The 18,225-nt window shown below is 42.7% G+C and overlaps 2 protein-coding genes across 2 annotated transcripts; one reads left to right on the top strand and one right to left on the bottom strand.

Moving 5' to 3' along the window:
* Nucleotides 1-107: 107 nt before the first annotated feature.
* Nucleotides 108-8,696, top strand: asns (asparagine synthetase). The gene is made up of 11 exons (XM_079571133.1): nucleotides 108-375; nucleotides 446-683; nucleotides 2,063-2,248; nucleotides 2,546-2,647; nucleotides 3,299-3,426; nucleotides 3,522-3,648; nucleotides 4,447-4,553; nucleotides 4,703-4,803; nucleotides 5,975-6,056; nucleotides 6,147-6,302; nucleotides 8,234-8,696. Exons 1-11 carry the CDS (start codon nucleotides 127-129, stop codon nucleotides 8,441-8,443), a joined length of 1,686 nt encoding a protein of 561 aa, XP_079427259.1. The 5' UTR covers nucleotides 108-126; the 3' UTR covers nucleotides 8,444-8,696.
* A 5,278-nt stretch (nucleotides 8,697-13,974) lies between these two features.
* On the bottom strand, nucleotides 13,975-17,886 carry tac1 (tachykinin precursor 1). Its single transcript, XM_079571395.1, has 5 exons — nucleotides 17,535-17,886; nucleotides 16,407-16,515; nucleotides 16,274-16,297; nucleotides 14,662-14,718; nucleotides 13,975-14,576 (listed from the first exon to the last, which is right to left on the bottom strand). Exons 1-5 carry the CDS (start codon nucleotides 17,652-17,654, stop codon nucleotides 14,530-14,532), a joined length of 357 nt encoding a protein of 118 aa, XP_079427521.1. The 5' UTR covers nucleotides 17,655-17,886; the 3' UTR covers nucleotides 13,975-14,529.
* Between the last annotated feature and the right edge of the window lie 339 nt (nucleotides 17,887-18,225).

Here is an 18,225-nt window from a genome sequence, read left to right as displayed (position 1 = left end):
AGATCCATGTTTTCTCAAGATGGATCCAAGCGGGTGTATATATATTTCTTCTTTGTCTGTGAGATAAAAAATGATAAACTTTACATCTGGCGTGTTTCCCCCAGTTAGCCTCCGGACCTCGGGACAATGTGTGGTATCTGGGCTTTGTTCGGCAGCGACGAGTGCCTGTCGGTCCAGTGCACTAGTGCCATGAAGATCGCTCACCGGGGGCCCGACGCCTTCCGCTTCGAGAACGTCAACGGCTTCACCAACTGCTGCTTCGGCTTCCACCGCCTGGCCATCGTGGACCAGCTCTACGGCATGCAGCCCCTGCGGATCAAGAAGTTCCCCTTCCTCTGGCTCTGCTACAACGGGGAGATCTACAACCACCTCACGGTACGTAAAGGCGGGCCGGCAGCGAATCCACAAAAGCATAACGTAACTTGATTGTTTGTTGTTTCTGTAGCTGAAGGAGCAGTTTGAGTTCGAGCACCAGACCAACGTGGACGGGGAGGTGCTGCTCCACCTGTACAGCCGCTTTGGCATTCAGAAGATGGCCTCCCTGCTGGACGGGGTGTTCGCTTTCATTCTGCTGGACACTGCCAACAGGAAAGTCTTCGTGGGGAGAGATACGTACGGAGTCAGGCCCCTGTTCAAGCTCCTCACCGACGACGGCTTCCTGGCTGTCTGCTCCGAGGCTAAAGGTGAGAGTTCGTATGTCTGTGTCATCTGGTCAAACAACTCTGGCTCCACAGCGCTGGCCCACGCTGGCTGCCCACTGCTCCTACAGCTCGCCCCAGTGGCATTGAGGATGGGCCAAATGCAGAGAGGAAATTTCCCTAAGTGTGATCTCAGTTTGGATGCCTGATTTTTGTTAAATGATGCTGGAGGAAAGCATTTGTTTGAGTTTGAGCTGAGGTTTGTATCAAAGGTCTGTCTGAGTTCATGAGTCAGCTACATGCATTTATTTTATTATAAATATGAAGGAATAAAATTGAATCAAAAATCTAAATTGAATGATATTAGGGGGGAAAAGCCCTATAGGTAGCAGGTAACATTTATTTATTTATTTATTTTATCTATTTATTTCTGAACATATTTTTATTGGAGGATCTGCCCCAGGTCTCGGCGGACAGTGAGTTACTGATGAACATGTTAAAGCGCTGGTTGTAAATTTAATATTTCACTGGAGGAAATTCTGTGATCATGAGGGTAGAAGTCCACATCAGTTATAATGTAACCGATATGCTGCGTTCAAGAGGACTGGGGCGCTCGTTTAATAGTAGTTTGTGAGTAAAAAAAAAAAAGCATGTAAATTTACTTTTTGCTAGCATCGATGTCGGGCCATTTCACTTGGCATTTTGTTACTCCAAGGATGACGACGGCTCAGACTTAAGTAAGTGCTTTACTTGTCATTGTACAACCATACAACGAAAATTGTGTTCCGGTGTTAGTCCTGAGCCGCGCCGCCACTGTGGGCCGACCTGACCGGCATGTTTTTGGAGGTCGGGGAAACCGTAGCACCTGGAGGAAACCTGGCTGGCTGCCTTCAGTGCCCCTCTGATCCTCTGAAACGGTGAACCGCCTCCTGGGTGTGTCCCCGTTTCAGAGCGTGGTGTCCTGCACTGGTCAGCTCCCTAGACTCCACAACAGTCTTTCACCATACTCTGGGAAAAGTCAGTTAATCTGTTTTATTCTCCATTAGCCAGAACAATAGAAGGCATGTGTGGCCTAGCGGAGAGTCTTGCCCGGATACCTCCTTGTTTGTCCGTTTTGTAGGTCTCAAATGTCTTCTGAGTTCCCCAGTTGTGTTCACGTGCATTTTCCAAAGGACCACATGAACGGTGTAGGTTGTTGGTGTCAGTATCGGTGGTGACACTTAACCCCACCATATCGTAATAACCATATTAATATTACTTTAGTCGGTCGTAACTACATTTATATATAATATTTTTAATAATTCAAGTCATTTCTGTCTTGTTTTCGTACTGCACGTTTACTTTATCCACCCATCTGTATTTATCTTTCTATCTAAATCTGTGAAACGTCGATGTGTTTAGCTTCTTATTTGTTTTGATCGCAGGCCTGACACAGCTGTCCCACACCATGTCCTCTCCGGCCAGTATCGACCCCTTCCTCCCGGGACACTTTGAGGCCTTTGACTTGAAGCCGAACGGGAAGGTTGAGTCCATTCAGATGGCCCAGTTTCACTGCTGCACCAAGGAGCCTGCCCACGCCGCCTACGACACTGTGGAGACACTACACACAAGTAAAACCTCACCCTGCTCTTGACAAAACTATGTAGAGTTCAGATTAAAGCTTCACCATTATGTTTTTACACAAACTTGTATTTTTATTTCATATGAGCTTTTCATGTGTATAAGAAGTATGGTGTGAAAATAACTCTTACAATTCCAAAAGTTTCTCTGATATATGTCTTTGTGTAGCTGATATCTACAGATCTACAGAAAAAGAAATCCCAAACAATGAAGCCATTTTTTTTTTAGTTTTTCTGACTGTGGTTTGTTTGTGATATTGACTCCCATGTGTTGCCAAATGTGTGCAGGTTTTGATGAAGAAGCGGTGAAGAGCAACATCAGAGCTCTGTTTGAGAACGCTGTGAGGAAGCGCCTCATGTCCCACAGGAGAATCGGGTGTCTTCTCTCGGGTACCACCATTATTTACCAGGCTCTTGACTCCAAAGCAGGAGACATATCATGCAAAAAAAAAAACTTTTCGAGATTTTAGCCATGTTATGATATTGTTCTTGTCAAAAACGTATCCATTCAGTCTGCATTAAACTGGAATGCAGCCTGACTGTATTTAGTCCTGACTCTGGGACCGGCAGGTGGACTCATGGCTCTAACGTACTGATAGACCATGAAGAGACTTGTACGCAAGCTTTTAAAGTCAATTCTCTGAGCGACAGGAAGCCAGTGTAAAGACCTGAGCACTGGACTAATATGGTCAATATTTCCTGGTTCTATGTAGTCAGGACTCGAACAGTAGCATTTTTGATATATACAGATCGTTCTGTAAGGCCAGTGGGCAGACCATTACAGTAATCGAACCTAACCTCAAAGTACAGTTTCACTTGCTGATCAGAAATTGGTAAAAGTTAGAGGTTAAATGTATTTCTGACCTTGATTCTTAAAAAAAATTATAATACCCGGTGTTCTATAAATTGCAACTGTTCTCAACCCAAAGCCACCATTTCCAAACCATCATCTGAAGCAACAATTTTATTATCATTATTGTTATTTTTGTTTTTATTATGTAAATGCTTCATTCCCTAATGCATAATCTATTCTGTCCACAGGCGGCCTGGACTCCAGCCTGGTAGCAGCCACTCTGGTGAAGCTGGCCAAAGAGGACAAGCTAAAGTACCCCATCCAGACGTTCGCCATCGGGTCCGACGATAGCCCAGACGCACTGGCTGCGCGCAAGGTCACCACAGCTTCAAATCTCCATATTGTTTTTATTACTCCAGTTAAATGAGCAGCTGTGTGGACTGAGACGTGCCGGTTGTGTCTGGGTGGCAGGTGGCGGCTCACATCGGCAGTGAACACCACGAGGTGAACTTCTCTGTGGAGGAAGGGATCCAGGCTCTAGAGGAGGTCATCTATCACCTAGAAACATACGACATCACGACCATACGTGCCTCTGTCGGTGAGAAGCAATTCGTCGATCTTTAGAAAGAGTACTTTTCTTTAGTTTTGGTAACAGACAGAAAGGAAGGAAAACTGTACATTGACCGTTAAAACACACGTCCACCCAAACATCCATGTGCTCAGTGATGTGGTAAAAACGTGTCTGGAATGTGTGGTCCCCTTCCTCCTCACTGGCTTGATTCAATAGGCTAGTCAAACAGAGGCCCAGTAGAATTAGTCAGAAGTCATCCGTGGATAGGAGATTCTTTGCAGCTCAAAATCAAATCAAAAATCAATCGAAAACTTTATTTATAGAGCGCTTTTCATACAAAGATGTAGTGCAAAATGCTTTACAGATTAAAAACAATTCCCGCCCGCCCAATTCAAATAACAGACAGACTGTGAGGAAGGATAAATAGACAGTGAGTTTAATATTGGTATAAGTTTCTCTCACTCAGCCTCAGGACCGATGACTAAAAGTTAAAAAGTGCATCTATTGGCGGGAGATATGGAGGTGTACAACTGTGTATCATCAGCATAACTGTGAAAGTTGACTCCATGTCTCCTGATGACATCACCAAGAGGGAGCATATACAGGTTAAAAAGCACTGGGCCTAAAATTGAACCCTGAGGCACACCACATGTGGTTTTGTGGACCTTAGAGGAGAAGGTATCCACACTTAACATGAATGTCCTGTCTGTGAGGTAGGGTAAACCATTTGTGGACAGCACCAGAGAGGCCGATGTGTTTTAAACGAGTTAAAAGAATAGTGTGGTCGACTGTATCAAAGTTATCATCTGGTCAAATGTTTCGTAGCCATGTACCTGTTGTCCAAGTACATCCGGCAGAAGACCGACAGCGTGGTGATCTTCTCCGGGGAAGGATCGGACGAACTGACTCAGGGATACATCTACTTCCACAAGGCATGTTCCCAACTCATCTGCTGTGAAGTCCAAAGTGTCGTAATGCAAACTAATGAATGTAAAATGTTTTCAAAGAGGAAAGGTCATGTAGAAATAAAACAGAGAAGAAGTTATGGTAAAGCAAAGTAACGGTGCTGTTTTGTTCCTAGGCTCCCACTCCCAGAGCAGCCTCAGAAGACAGCGTGCGGCTGTTGAAGGAGCTCTACCTGTTTGACGCGCTGAGAGCTGACCGCACCACGGCTGCACATGGGTAAACCCCTCTCTATAAAAAGTCAACCTAGACCTGCATTATGCTTAATGAACAGCAGAGGGTGGTGTTTACTCACCTTTCCACACACCATTATATTATTTGTGACATTCAGCAAAAGACCTTTCAGGAGATTACTATTTGAAATACACATATAATCGAGGGCCACCTATTGATGTTTATACGCCGTTAAGGGCCACAGATCGGTGGTCAATGCATAGAAACCTTCAGGTGCATTTGAGAGAGCTTTTATCCATGTACCACACCATACTTTTAATTTGACTTGAGGTACGTTTTGAGCCAGGTCTTAAATGTAGAGACCGTGTCTGCTTCTTTACATGAGCTGGGAGTTGATTCCATAAAACCGGAGCTTGGAGCAAAAGGCCCTACCTCCTACAGTGATTTTGGAGACTCGAGGAATCACTAGGAATTAAGTAATTAATTCACAGTGGTGGTGCGCTCAGTCGCACCTAAACACTATTTTGTTGTACAATTGTAACAAACAAATTGTTACAATTGTAATAAAGCACTTACGTACGTAAAACTTCAACATATTCACCCTGATGCAGTGTAATGTGGTGCATCTTTAGTTTTTTAATTTTTCATTTAAGTCTCATTGTATTTGCCTGGCTCTGCCATACTATTCCCTGCCCATTCCATGCGGGCCAAACTCGCACAGATTGTCAGTGAAATAAACCAATCAGCCATTAGCGGACGTGACGACAGCTGTAGTCCAATTCACAAAATATGAACTGAATATAAACTCACACGGAGGCAAAATCCATGACTGGTTTTGGCTGATAACTTCTGCACGTGTCACTGTTGATAGAACTACAACATAGTAGTGCAGCGAGGGACGTAGCCTTGTCTCTCTGATGGCTTTAGCCGCCAGTCAGTCACTTGTTCACCGTGTATGTCCAGACCCACCTTCTTTGGCGCAGAAAAGAAGTGGGTGTGGTTTACCAGGCGTCATCAGCATATCATTATGTGAGTGCTCTCAGATGTAAATGTTCTTGGAGGTGCACTGTGAACTGAATCGACACAATTAGCTACAGTATTTTGACAAAAACCCTGCCCGTCTTATTAGAGGCCATTTAACTGACGTGATTTTACACCATCAGCCAACAACATCAGTTCATTGCGTTCCGTTATTCACCCCATATTTCTTCCCCAGCCTGGAGCTGAGAGTGCCTTTCCTGGACCACAGGCTGACGGCGTACTACCTGTCTCTGCCCGAGGAGATGAGGATCCCCAAGGTGGGTTGATTTATGCTCCCGTCGAGCCTTTTTACTGACATGTTATTGTTATATGGAGCCTATTAAAACAAGGCCTGGTTCTGTAAACAGAGCGGAGTGGAGAAGCACTTGCTGAGGGACTCGTTCAAAGGCCTGAACCTGATCCCAGAGGAGATCCTGTGGAGGCGTAAAGAGGCCTTCAGCGATGGCCTGACATCCGCTAAGAAGTCCTGGTACATGTGCCTTCAGGAGCACCTGGAGTCTATGGTGCGTATGAGCAGAACATGCCCTTTTCAGATCTGACTGATGCATGATATTAAACAGACCGGGATTAAAGGTAAAGTATGTTTTGGAAATATATCATAAATGTGGCCATAGGCTACTACAGGAACTTTTATCATTGTGTGTCATGCTCTTGTACAGTTATTCTAAAACTGTTTGTGTTGTATGCAGAGCTTAAGACAGTCTGACATTGCTTGTGTTGAATGAGATTAAATAAAATCAATAGCAGTAGTACTAAAACAAGCACTAAGTCAGAGTAGCCCAGTGATTCTGAACTGGTGCGTCTGATAATAATTGTCTAATAATTACTGTTGATCAATTGTTTTGATAATTGTGGATAGTTTGTTTGTTTATTGTCAACGACCTTAGTGATATACTGTGTTTTGGTATTTCTAAAATGGAAAACAGGGTATTTTTTTCTTTCTGAAAGGATGAGTGTAAGAAAAATCAACTCTTTAGAGCTTCTCAGCATGTCACAATGTATCAAAAACATGCTTGAGTAATGCTTGAATCTTCTCCGGTGACTAATTCTAGTGCTGTAGTGGCAGAATATACAAAGCTCCTCTCCAAGCTCCTGCCGCAGCTCTAAGTAACCAGGAAAGGTTTCCTTACCTCACAATCTCTTGCACAATTTATCCCTCCATCAGAAAGCAATAACATTGCAGAAGCTGCAACAGCACGCGGTATGGGCATTTTATATGTTTTTATATGGGGATCGAGGGGAGGAGCGCAGAGAGCCACTAAGAGACGACGCTCTTGGTCAATCAGGAAGTGATAAGCCGTTTTAGATCCATACAGTGTTCACATTTGAAATTCATATATATATTTTTTATTTGGATTGGGACTGGTGTTGATAGGTTAAAGGTGGTTCCCTGAGGCAGTGGCGGTTTGCAAGATGATTTTGAGACTATATTTAAGATATTGAATTTGATGTATGTTCAATTTAAAACAGCGTATTTTAGTGAGATTAAGCCAAACATCAAAATACAGAATCCAAACTAACAACATTAAAGGGACTGTACAGAAAGAGTTTAAAAATGTTAAAATTATGTATTTTCATCCCCCACATGTTCCAGCAATGTCCTAAAATCCTGCACTGTCACTCAAACGGTTGTTACTTCGGGTCCGAATTGCCGTCATGCACGAGTTTAATATAGAAGCTGCAGTTACACATATGACCTGAGGTGGCAGTAGTGAGTATAAAATGACCAACTTGACACTTGCATCTAGTCCCTTTTAAACCAGATTTGAAATGTCTTAATTCATAATTTAAGATGATTATAAGTGCTAATAACATTTTACAGAAGGGGGTCTGGAATTGTTGGTTGAGTGATTTTTGGGGGTTGTGGCCTGAAAAGTTTGGTAACTCGCTTGACAACCACTGGACTAGACCACTGCAGGTGTAAACTAGAGCTTAACTAGTTCAAAATCGAGACCAACAGCACATGAAGACGGGGTCCTACTAGTTTTCTCAAAAGCTGCGTTAAAATGGCCTTGGCTTGTTTGAGAATTGCCTATGATAAAAGAAAAAAAACAACACACTGTATTTATCTAATGTCATAAATGACTAAACCAAAGCTAAACATAATACAGCACAGTGTCAGAAAGGAGCTACATGTGGAAATTCATGTGAGGGAGTGGGTGGTTCGTGCAGCTGCACAGAGTCATCGCCATCATACGTAATTATAATTACTTCACGACACTTTCAGAGCTGAACACCGTGTAACTCGTGTGCAAGAACGTTTATGCATATTTATACAGACTGACAGGTGTTGGACAGAGCCAGCTAGACATGCACCGATAAATGTTTGAAAACTTTCTGAAAATGTGAAAAATCTGTGTAAACTTTGGCAGCTTGTTATCAGTGCCGGGTCACCTGATCGTAAACCCCTCGTGCTCACGCTTTGCTCCTCCAGGTGAACGACGAGCAGATGAAAAAAGCCCACGTCACGTTCCCTCACAACCCGCCTCACACCAAAGAAGCCTACTACTACAGGCAGGTGTTCGAGAAGACCTTCCCCGGACGCGCTCAGTGGCTGTCCCATTTCTGGATGCCCCGCTGGATCAACGCCACCGACCCCTCGGCGCGCACCCTCAGCATCTACAAACCGGATAAGGACGAGTGACCCGGACTCTGTCAGTCACACAGCAGCACTTAGCGGTCCCACATGAGGTTTTATCCAGGCTTTATAAAAAACAAAGTAATTCGAGCACTGAAACGATCGTGTTAAATCCGGCTGTCTGGACTTTAGATTGGATTTAAATTAAAGTGGCTCATTGCACGATGTGGCTATGCTACTTCCGCTAGCCATTTCTAAGGAAGATGAGCCATTGGAATTATCATTTTTTCATATTTTTTTAATTGGTCCTAGTTTGTGGAAGCAGGCATGAGCAAAAGTAGCATAACTGTTAGCTGCCTCTGAACAAGAAGCTTCATAGAACTTGAGGCGAGACACGGCAGGTGAAAGTATTGATTTTTTCACGCAGTGGTCGAAGTGGAGATTTGTATCTATTTTCCTCCCTTTACATCGTAGTTTTCATGTCAGATATAAAAATGACAAAACTCACCCGCATGATGTTTATTTTATGATGTTTTGTCTGCGAGGCGGAGGTAACCCGGAAGTAGCTGCTGCGGCGCGTCAAAAGTCCGTCTTTCCCGCGGGTATCCATTCACAAATATTGACAGATTTTACGTCCACGTGTCCTGCTAAGGGGCCCCGTGATGACGCTTTCACCCAAATATGGTATTTTTCCTCCAACGAGACGCCCGGTGCGGAAAAGCCAAAGAACGGGCCGCGCATGCGCACTCGCTACAAAACTTCAGGGCTGGTTTTCTCTGAATGAGAGAAGGCCGCACTCGGACAGCGAGTGAGCTCTTACAGCAGGATCCAAACTTTCCAGTCTTGGACTTAACAATATTTTGAAGGTTTTTCAGAGGGATTTTTTAATATCTAATTCCAAACCTGATTTATTCAGTTTTGAAACCAAAAAAACAGGCGGAATTTGAGTTTTTACAGATTTTTTCACTTATGATTAGTTTATTGAAAAACTAAACAATATATCCAAAATCTGGGCTCTGAAAAAATCTTAATGACTAAAACGTCAATAAAATTAAACCATACATTTTAATCTGGCTCAATCCATTATTTGCATTTCGTTGCCCAAAATATAGGATTTTTTGGCCATTTTCATGCACAAAATGCCTTATTTTTATATGAAAACATAAAATGACAGAAAAATACATTTTTTTCTCATATTTGTATCAGTCATGTTCAGCAAAAGTTACAAATTGATATCTCTACATTTATTTTTTTCCCCTATTCACCTGCAGTGTCTCGCCTTAAAGGGGTATTCTCCTGTAAGGATGTATTTATATGTATGATTTAAAAATTTCTATACAAAAATCAAAAGTAACATAATTTTACTAAAAGTACATATTTAAAAAAAAGATAAATAAATAACCCTATATAAGTACTGTTGGATCAAAGGTTTTCCATAAGTAGTCATCTGTTCTGGGTTTGAAATAACAATGTCTCGTCTCTCACTTAAAAGACTTCTTCAGCTCCTGTGTTTCCCGCTGAACGCTGCATTTAAGTTCTCTTCCTGTGGCGAGGAGTTGGACTCGCCTTGACTCTGGTTACAGACGCCATGAACTAATTGTTATGCCTCATCACTGAGCTAATTGTATCAGCTCCGCCCGGTCTACAGATCGCAGATCACTGTTTGAAAACCTTTACTTTGATTGAAACTCCAGCACGACTTACACAAGCGTATAGGCGGTGTTGGGTAGTAACTGAATGCATGTATTTAGTGGAATACATGCAGAAAAGTGAAAATGACTTAACGAGTTGTTTTGATCACAATTCCAGATTTAAAGGCTGATGTAATAGTTATTGACTAATGATTTGTGGGGAGAATACACTATTTGCATTGTATTTAGCTAATAAATGTTTTTTGGGGGTTACGGCTTGTTATCCCTGGGTAACAGTGGGTCCCGAAGCCATACCAGTTGAAAACCACTGATTGAGAATCCTTTTTTTTGCTTCAGAATACTCATTTTACAGGTTACTGTATTCAGCTACAGTAGGAATACCTACATACAATTTCAAAGTATTCTCCCCAACACTGCGTATAGGTACTGGTGTTTTTCAGGAAGTCAGTAAACGTATAAAACATTCATTATTTTGGTTCATAACTGAAATTATGTTTGAAGCTGCTGGCGCATCTTTGAGTAATCTTTGAATCTTCTCCAGTGGCTATTTTATCATCGCGACGGCAGCTCAGAGAAAACTCCTGTTCCCAAGCAACTCCTTCTGAGGTCCTGCTTATCCTTTCGTCAAAAAGTAAAAACATTCACCATAGCTTGACGACATCCACCCGAGGCCACTGGTCTACTTCTGTATGTCCTTCCTTTTTTTTTTTTCATCACGGCAGCAGCAGCAAATCGAGTGGCAAGTCTGCGATGATTGTTGCTCATGTTTGCTTTTCCAAACTAGGAGTGGAGTGAAAAATTGCTAACTCGCCATGGCTCATTTTAGAAATCAAATTAAATGTTGTTTCATTTCAAAAGCAGACACTGATTTGCGCTTAAGTCTCCACTGCACGGGGCGGTGTTGCAGTCGGCATAATACGAATGCAGATTAAGGAGGAACACATGAATCATATTGCCAACCAGCATTCCCTGTCCAATCATCCTTAATGAGCCACTTAGTCTTATCCATGGAGTCAAAAGCGGAGATGCAACTGCTTAATTCAGTGTTGTTAAAGAATGTGATAAGATTTGCTACTCCATGTTGTGAATTATTCTTATATTTGTGTGAAAATGAAGTATACATAATTGATTTGCAGCCTTTGGACCTCAAAACTTTGCAAATGCCCGTGCGGATTCGCTGTCATAATGTCACAAATATGTCAAAAAACGGTGCAGAATGGACACCTGTTGAGTTGGGCTCCCATATGGGCTCCGTGCGAGAACAGGCAAGAGTGGGCGGGTGTCGTTGAACAACGCAGCCCGGCAAACCCTCTACTTATTTTGTAATCTCCGAGCAAAACCGAACAGAACACATCGCTACGGAACACATTGAATTTTGAAAAGCGTATTTGTCATTTTCATACCGTGGTTCCTCTAGGATTTGTATTTTAAACTCCAACTATTAAAGGGACATTTCAGGATTTTTGACATAGGGCCTCATTTCCTGGTTATCCAGAGTGTTGCTGGTACCTGGGGATGTTTTTTTTGTAATTCATGCAGTTCTTATGTTTGAAGAGTTTTGTGGCGCTAGGCTAATGCAAGGCTAGCACATTTCTACGATATCAGCTAGCCTGCATTAAAAACAGTCTGACACTCCACAGAGCACCTGAGGCAAATCACTTATAACACCAGACTGACCATATAAATGTCTGTCGATAGAATAATTTTAACCATTTTGCATTTAAAATACCTTATATTTGAGCAGCATCAGCTTCGTGTTTGTATAAGCTACGCAGCAGCGGAGTGATCTGCTAGAAAATAGTCCCTCAAAATGCGATCATGTGATTCATGTGATGCAAGGTCAGTTTTATTCCAAAAATTTCATTTACATTTATATGGTTAGTCTGGTGTTATATGAATTACAAAAAAAATATCTCCAGGTACCAGCAACACTCCGGATAACTAGGAAATGAGGCCCTATGTCGGAAATCCTGAAATATCCCTTTAAGACTTCATTATAGAAAGGTGCATTTCTATCATCAAAATTTAGTTTTAAGATCCAATCGATTTAACTCGAGTCTTGCGTGGTCATCGTAACATTCTAAAGTTTAAAGTTTACCTTGCTGTGGGGGCAGCCGTTTAAAGGGGCTGTACCCATTTTCAGCATCGTTGTAAAACAATTAGCATGGCTGGAGGCTAACGCTGTGTTCATGTGAAATGTGAATTGAGGGGCTCATTTCCCAAGATGGAATGTCGTTTGTTTTCACCAAATAAAAATAGTCATTTATCACTGATTAGCGTTTAACTAAGCTAGCCCTTTAAATTTGGTGTTAACAAGTCAGAAGCTATAGGTCGGTTTGGTGATTTTATAAAATGTCATGTACATTTTCTTTTTGCTAGCATTAAAGTCCGGCATTTCTCACACAATTATTACTGCGAGGACAATGACAGCCAACAGTAAAACTCAAGAAAGCAGCTGCGTAAGCTCTCATTTAACCATAGTCAAAGTCAAGTTAGCTGATATCCGCCGCTAGGAGTGAGGGAATCTTCTTTTATCACAACTTCCCCAATTGCTAGCCCAAGTTGAGTGGGCGTTCATTTGCATTTTCCAACTACTCTCTGAAAACATGCTTGTAAAAACGCATGTGCAAACAATCATGAAGTTAGCAATGTAATGTGTTTAAGTTTAAAAATGAACAAGCTAAAAAGAAGAAGCTATTTTTCAGTTTTAGGTGCAGGACCTTTAACTGTCATGCTGTGCTAGTCCTGACTTATCTTTCTCTGTGACTACTGGAACTACTCATCTGAAGGAAAAACAGTCGCCAGCTTTAACGGTTCTTATGCCAGTACAAATGTTTATTTTTCTTACAGTAGAGTCGAATCACGGTGGAATTGCTCAAATATGTAGGCGTGTTGCCAGTTGAAAGGAAAAACGATTTCCAAGCCTTGGTACGAATGAATACAAAGTTAAGTGGCTGCTTTGCAATTCAGATCTTAATTTTCTTTGACAAACTGTGCAAAATTGTCATTGTCATTGTCAGGGAGGGACACATGTTGACTATATTAACTTGCCCGACAAAGCTGCTAAATAAAAGAAACGCTGTGTGAGGACTCTGACTCTGAAGTTGCCCCGTCTATGCTGGATGAATAGTTGGGAAGTCCGTGTGAAGAACATCTTTGCAGTTTCTCATTGATGCTGATTCACGTGTCCGTGCCAAAGACTCTGTCATCGCATTTTTCACCGCGGAACAGGGCTGTGCTTAGTCATGCTATGCAAACTGTACTCACATAGACCAGTGGTTCTCAACCTGGGGGCCGGCAGAGGGTATGAAAGGCATTTTGAAAGGCCCTATACCTGATCTCCTTTTTCTCGAATTGGAACGGAATTTGATTGGTCCTCCTTTAGTATATTGGAAACTCAAGACATTTGTGATTAAAAAACACTGCGTCTAATTATAAAGTATTTGTATGAATTTAATGACATCTGTTTTGTTTTTTTAAGCATTTCTGTGAAAGTGACCTTGAAAAGTTGTGAAATGTGTCCTCTTCCATTGTTTCATTGTCATTAAAATCAGGTATAGGGCCTTTAAGTACATTGACTGGAACATGCCCTGTGAACAGCCACTCTTATACTGGGGGCCTTGACTTAAAGGGTTGAGAACCACTGATATAAGTAATTACAGTGCGGGTAATTATAATGCACCGATAGTATTAGCCTTTTTGTTATTGCCATTCATCTGTTTTTACATTTCTTTTTAATTAGTAATTTGACATCTTGCTGCTTGTGCACTAAATAAAGTAATTGGCAACTAAAATGATCTTTTGTAGCCTTTTTTCATTTTATAATAGTCTATCACGATCAGTTTAACGTTCTCAAAGCCACCTGTCCTTCACTTTCCTCCCACTAGAGGGCCCCCTTAACTAAACCTCTCACTTCCACACGCCACACATTAGAAGCCACGCTGATTGAAGTTGAACAAGTAAAGAAAATAATTTTAATATTTCTCCAGTTGAACACACAGATATGCGCATGTGAGAGGGGGGGGAAAAGAAATTACAGCATTTTAAAAGCCCCAAAAAAAAATTCTACAAGTGCTGAACTGTCGGAACAATCCATCGTAATCAATCCTATGAGGCACTAAACAGCGACTTTGGCAGTGCAGTCTTCTCCCGCAGTGCAGCCTTGCTTCTGATGGTCCACGACGACATGTGTGGTCTAAAACGGTCACAAAAAACTACAAACATGGCAGCAAATGAACAACATTTCTTTCATTTTTGTCCCGCCGTACCGTTTTTAAACCCCTCCTCTTTCCAACTCTCCGCTGGGGACAAATCAAAAGTCGGCACGGGTACAGCACTGCTACGTCACTACCAAATGTAAACAGAATCTTTTTTTTTTTTCCTATTTGACTTAACGGCTACGCACGGGTCGGAGAAAACAAATATGGCGCTTGGTACCCCTCCCATGTACAGAAATGAGCGCTGGCTAAATGAGAAGCGTGTCGGTTGGTGGCAGTGCTTTTAGCGGCGTTTGTCGTAACTATGTATTGTGCTCCATTCGTAGGAATCTGCGAAAAAACAACAAGAGACGTACAATTTTTTGTTATTTGAAAGTTTTCTTGTTTTAACTTTCCATAACAGATAAAAGCGTACCTGGCTCTTCGTCACTCCGTTTTCCCATTAGCCCAACAAACGAGTTGATTTTATGCCCTGGAAGAAAACACAGTTCATCATGAGAGAAAAAATAATGTACATTTCTCTTTCTTTTACTTTTTCTCTTTGTAATGGAGCTAATGGAGCTATTCTTCTCCCAAAGTTACAAGCATCTTATTGAATTAACTTCCAACTATGAGAAAAATATCCCGGAGTCCAGTCTGAAATGCTTCTCTGAAAAAAAAGATGTCTGGCCTCTGCATAATTTGATGGACAGTAGTGATTCAGGAGAAAATGGCCGCCCTGCCAATCACTGTAATTAACTGTAATATAATCAGGATTGGCTGAGGGGAGTGTATTAGATCAAATTGGGGAGTTTGGAGGGACGTGACACATCGATATTTGTGTGAGCCTAATATGAGAGGGCGCTGAATCTATAGGAATGTCTGTCTTCGGTCTTTTACAATCAGCCCAGTCAGTGCAGATGCTGTTGGCTACAAGTGGGAAGTAAAAAAAAAAAAAAAAGAAAAAATCTGCGGCTCCTTCTTCCCGTCCGCGAGCGTAAACAATCCAATTTCACTTGGCGGATGTCCTTGGGGCATTGATCCCAGTCTCTCGCTCCCTAATCATGAGTGACTTATGGTCATGGCGGCATAAGAGCAGAAATGAGATGCAGACTTGCGCCGCTGTGTTGCATCAAGGAGTGGGTGACTAATTTGGACGGGAGAGGAGTGACAGAGGGGGGAAAGAAGAGGAAAATCCCTTCCTCTTGATTCGTTTTATCTGTTGCCGAGGCTCCCCCACTCGCAAATGACTGTTGTCGTCTTCAAAGACAACGCAAGGAGGACAATCACTGGCCATTAATTAAACGCTGCCCACTCCTCTAAAACTATTGAAATGTTTATCTAGCAGTTTGGCAGCGTGGGGAGAATTCAAGAGTTTGGAACTTCATGCAAAAAACTGATTCATGCTGTGGCCAAAGTAGATGATTAATAACTTCAATTATACTAAAATGTAAAGGCATCACTGCACTGTTTATTGAAAGAGAAAAAAGTTCCTTCTTAAAAAAAGTCTACTGAAACTACTATGCCGAAGGTGTACAGTACAGTAATTTGCTTTTAATTCCAATGATAAAAATCATCGCAGGGCAACTATGTAAATGTACGATTGTGAAATCTACAAAAAGAATAACCTGACAATGTTAATAAAAGAACGTGAAAAATGTATCAGCAAATTCTTCCACTTTTCAAAGCTGTTTTTTTTTCCAAACCGACGTCCCTTTCATGACCAGCCCGAAAATATTCAAGTCTTACTGTGGTACGTGCAACCAGCTTCCGGAAAGTTACGTCGTCAACGCCACGTCGAAGCTGCGTCGACCGCGTTTTTCCCCTGACGTCATTGCAACGTCTCTACACAGGGCGACGTCACGTGAAATCCGGACAGGTATGAGGTCACGAAACGCCATCGCCTTGATAAATAACCAGTGACTCATCCCTCCCGCTGCGCAACTTCTAGCACCGTACCCACCCCCACCCCCACAGGTCACGACTTGGGCTTTTTGAGGGGGAAACAAACGGAGCAACGTGCAATTGTGGCTGTCGCGCGCACTTACTTTTGTGGGTGATCTGTGCGTTCGCTGCGTGAGGGGAGACAAAAGGGCACAGTTATCACAAACCCAACTGCAAAACAGACAACGAGTGGGCGACGAAAAAGCCGGAGCGAGGAGGTTTTTTTTTCGGTCATACCCAATGTGGCGCGCTTCCCCATCAGCCCGATGAACTGGTGCGGCCGTGGCTTCCTGGTCAACCTCAGGAGGGCTTCTCTGAAAGACTTGGGGTTCGAAATCCAGTCGTCCTGAAAGGCAAAAACGGGGGAGAAGATTGATGAGTTCGGGTCGTTAAAAACAGTGACATTCAAACAGGGAAAGGATATTGTGAATGGACGGCACCTTAGCCCCGCCTCTTAGCACTTAGTCATTTTGAAACATCATCAAACATGTATCTCTACAGTGTGCATTAGAGCGAGTCCCCAGGGCCGGTAACGTCTGCCGGGGCCGCCGCGCGAGCAAAGAGATTTATGGTCCATTCATCTGCAGAATGGAAGTGGCCAATAAGTTGAGAGTATTAGCAAAGAAGCTTGGCGCGCTTCCAGCTCGCAAAGTCAAACCCTGACGTGGGACGTGAGCTTCATGTCAATGGGGGGGGGGGGGGGGGGGGGGGTAGTCGTCTGGCCCGTGGAGCTCGCGGTGTAACGGAGAGCACTTAAGGCGTGATTCCATTAGTGTTGGGTAAGCCTTTTTCGGAGCACCGGTGCGCGCTCCTCTCCGTGTACACACAGGTGGGTCGATCTCATGACGTTATGCCTAAAAGCGGGAACGTGCCAGAACGGAATCTCGTGTTAACCGGTGAATACGACGGTGAGAATCGGTATTTGGGTTCGCATCGATTTTTTCGAATCCTAAAAATGTGTTCAAGTAGCGAGTGAAAAGGGTCAAATGAATTGCCATTTCACTTCTGAATATGTCAAATGCCAAAAGCCTAAATTAATTTTGTGTAAATTGCCATTCTTGCTAATTGAAACTGAAATATTTATACTAATTCGTTTTAGAGAAGAAAAGGAGTTTCCATTTCAAAATAAATTATATAATCAATAGCAAATAGGAATGGGCAAAATACTAGCGACCCAAAGCTAAAGATGTCGTGTTATGCAAGTGCACACAAAACAACCAATTACCAATCACACACGCAACAATATATTTTTTTTTAATGATTAATGATTTTACCACATAAAGTAAAAGCTACTGTTTCTTTGTGTGTCTTCCATCACCTGAACTGTCTTTCCCCGGTGGACTGCGGATCAAAAGAACCCTTTACCTGCTGTATCTGGTTACTGCTGGTCCAGTAGTCAACATCTTCTCTGGGGTTGCTCTCCTCACCGAAAACTTCGCATGTGGCAAAAACGGCCATCAAAAGTGGTAAAAGCAACAATTTCATCTTCACGCAAACTGTTTTTTTCCGACTTATTCTCAGTATTCAAAAGTAAAAAAAACAAAAGTGTGCGAAGTCGTGCGTTGCGCTCGCGCTGCTGCGGTGCGGGATTCTGCTCTCTCCGGTCTCCACTCAGCGTTTAGTCCATAGCGCGTGCGTCGGTCGGACTCCCGCCACTCAGTTTTCTCTGCACCTCCTCGCGCTTGTCGCTCTTTTCTTGTTGCTCTTCTCCTCCCGCACGCGCTCCTATTTAAGGGTCCCGCAGTGTTGCCTGGTTACGCCATTACTGTAACGCGATTACCCCCGTGCAGTCACGAGGAGGTGCGGCGTCACTATTTTTTTTTTTTTTTTTGCGGAGAAGCAACTTTCTGTGAACTTTGTTGTCGCCCCAGCCTGTGTTTTTGTGGACACGCAGGATTACGTACTTGTGTCTTCGCACTTGTAATGGACGACTCTACTTTATCTACTCTGTCATTCTAGTTTAAGGACAGGTGGCTCGTGATTAGCCTCATCAAACTGCGTAAAATGGCGTTTTAGCCCATGACTCACTGTAACTAATAGAACATAGGCCAAGGAA

This window comes from Gobius niger (assembly GCF_951799975.1).
Source record: "Gobius niger genome assembly, chromosome: 14".
NCBI classification, from domain to species: Eukaryota; Metazoa; Chordata; class Actinopteri; order Gobiiformes; family Gobiidae; genus Gobius; species Gobius niger.
This window is presented reverse-complemented; position numbering and strand designations above follow the sequence as displayed.

Excerpts from the sequence above, each read along its gene's own strand:
- asns (XM_079571133.1), top strand. The coding sequence starts at position 127 with ATGTGTGGTATCTGGGCTTTGTTCGGCAGCGACGAGTGCCTGTCGGTC. Across the intron at positions 684-2,062 it reads TGTCTGCTCCGAGGCTAAAG|GCCTGACACAGCTGTCCCAC; the intron begins GTGAGAGTTCGT and ends TTTTGATCGCAG. Across the intron at positions 4,554-4,702 it reads GATACATCTACTTCCACAAG|GCTCCCACTCCCAGAGCAGC; the intron begins GCATGTTCCCAA and ends TTTTGTTCCTAG.
- tac1 (XM_079571395.1), bottom strand. The coding sequence starts at position 17,654 with ATGAAATTGTTGCTTTTACCACTTTTGATGGCCGTTTTTGCCACATGC. Across the intron at positions 16,298-16,406 it reads GGGGAAGCGCGCCACATTGG|CGAACGCACAGATCACCCAC; the intron begins GTATGACCGAAA and ends CCCCTCACGCAG. Across the intron at positions 14,577-14,661 it reads ACGGAGTGACGAAGAGCCAG|ATTCCTACGAATGGAGCACA; the intron begins GTACGCTTTTAT and ends GTTTTTTCGCAG.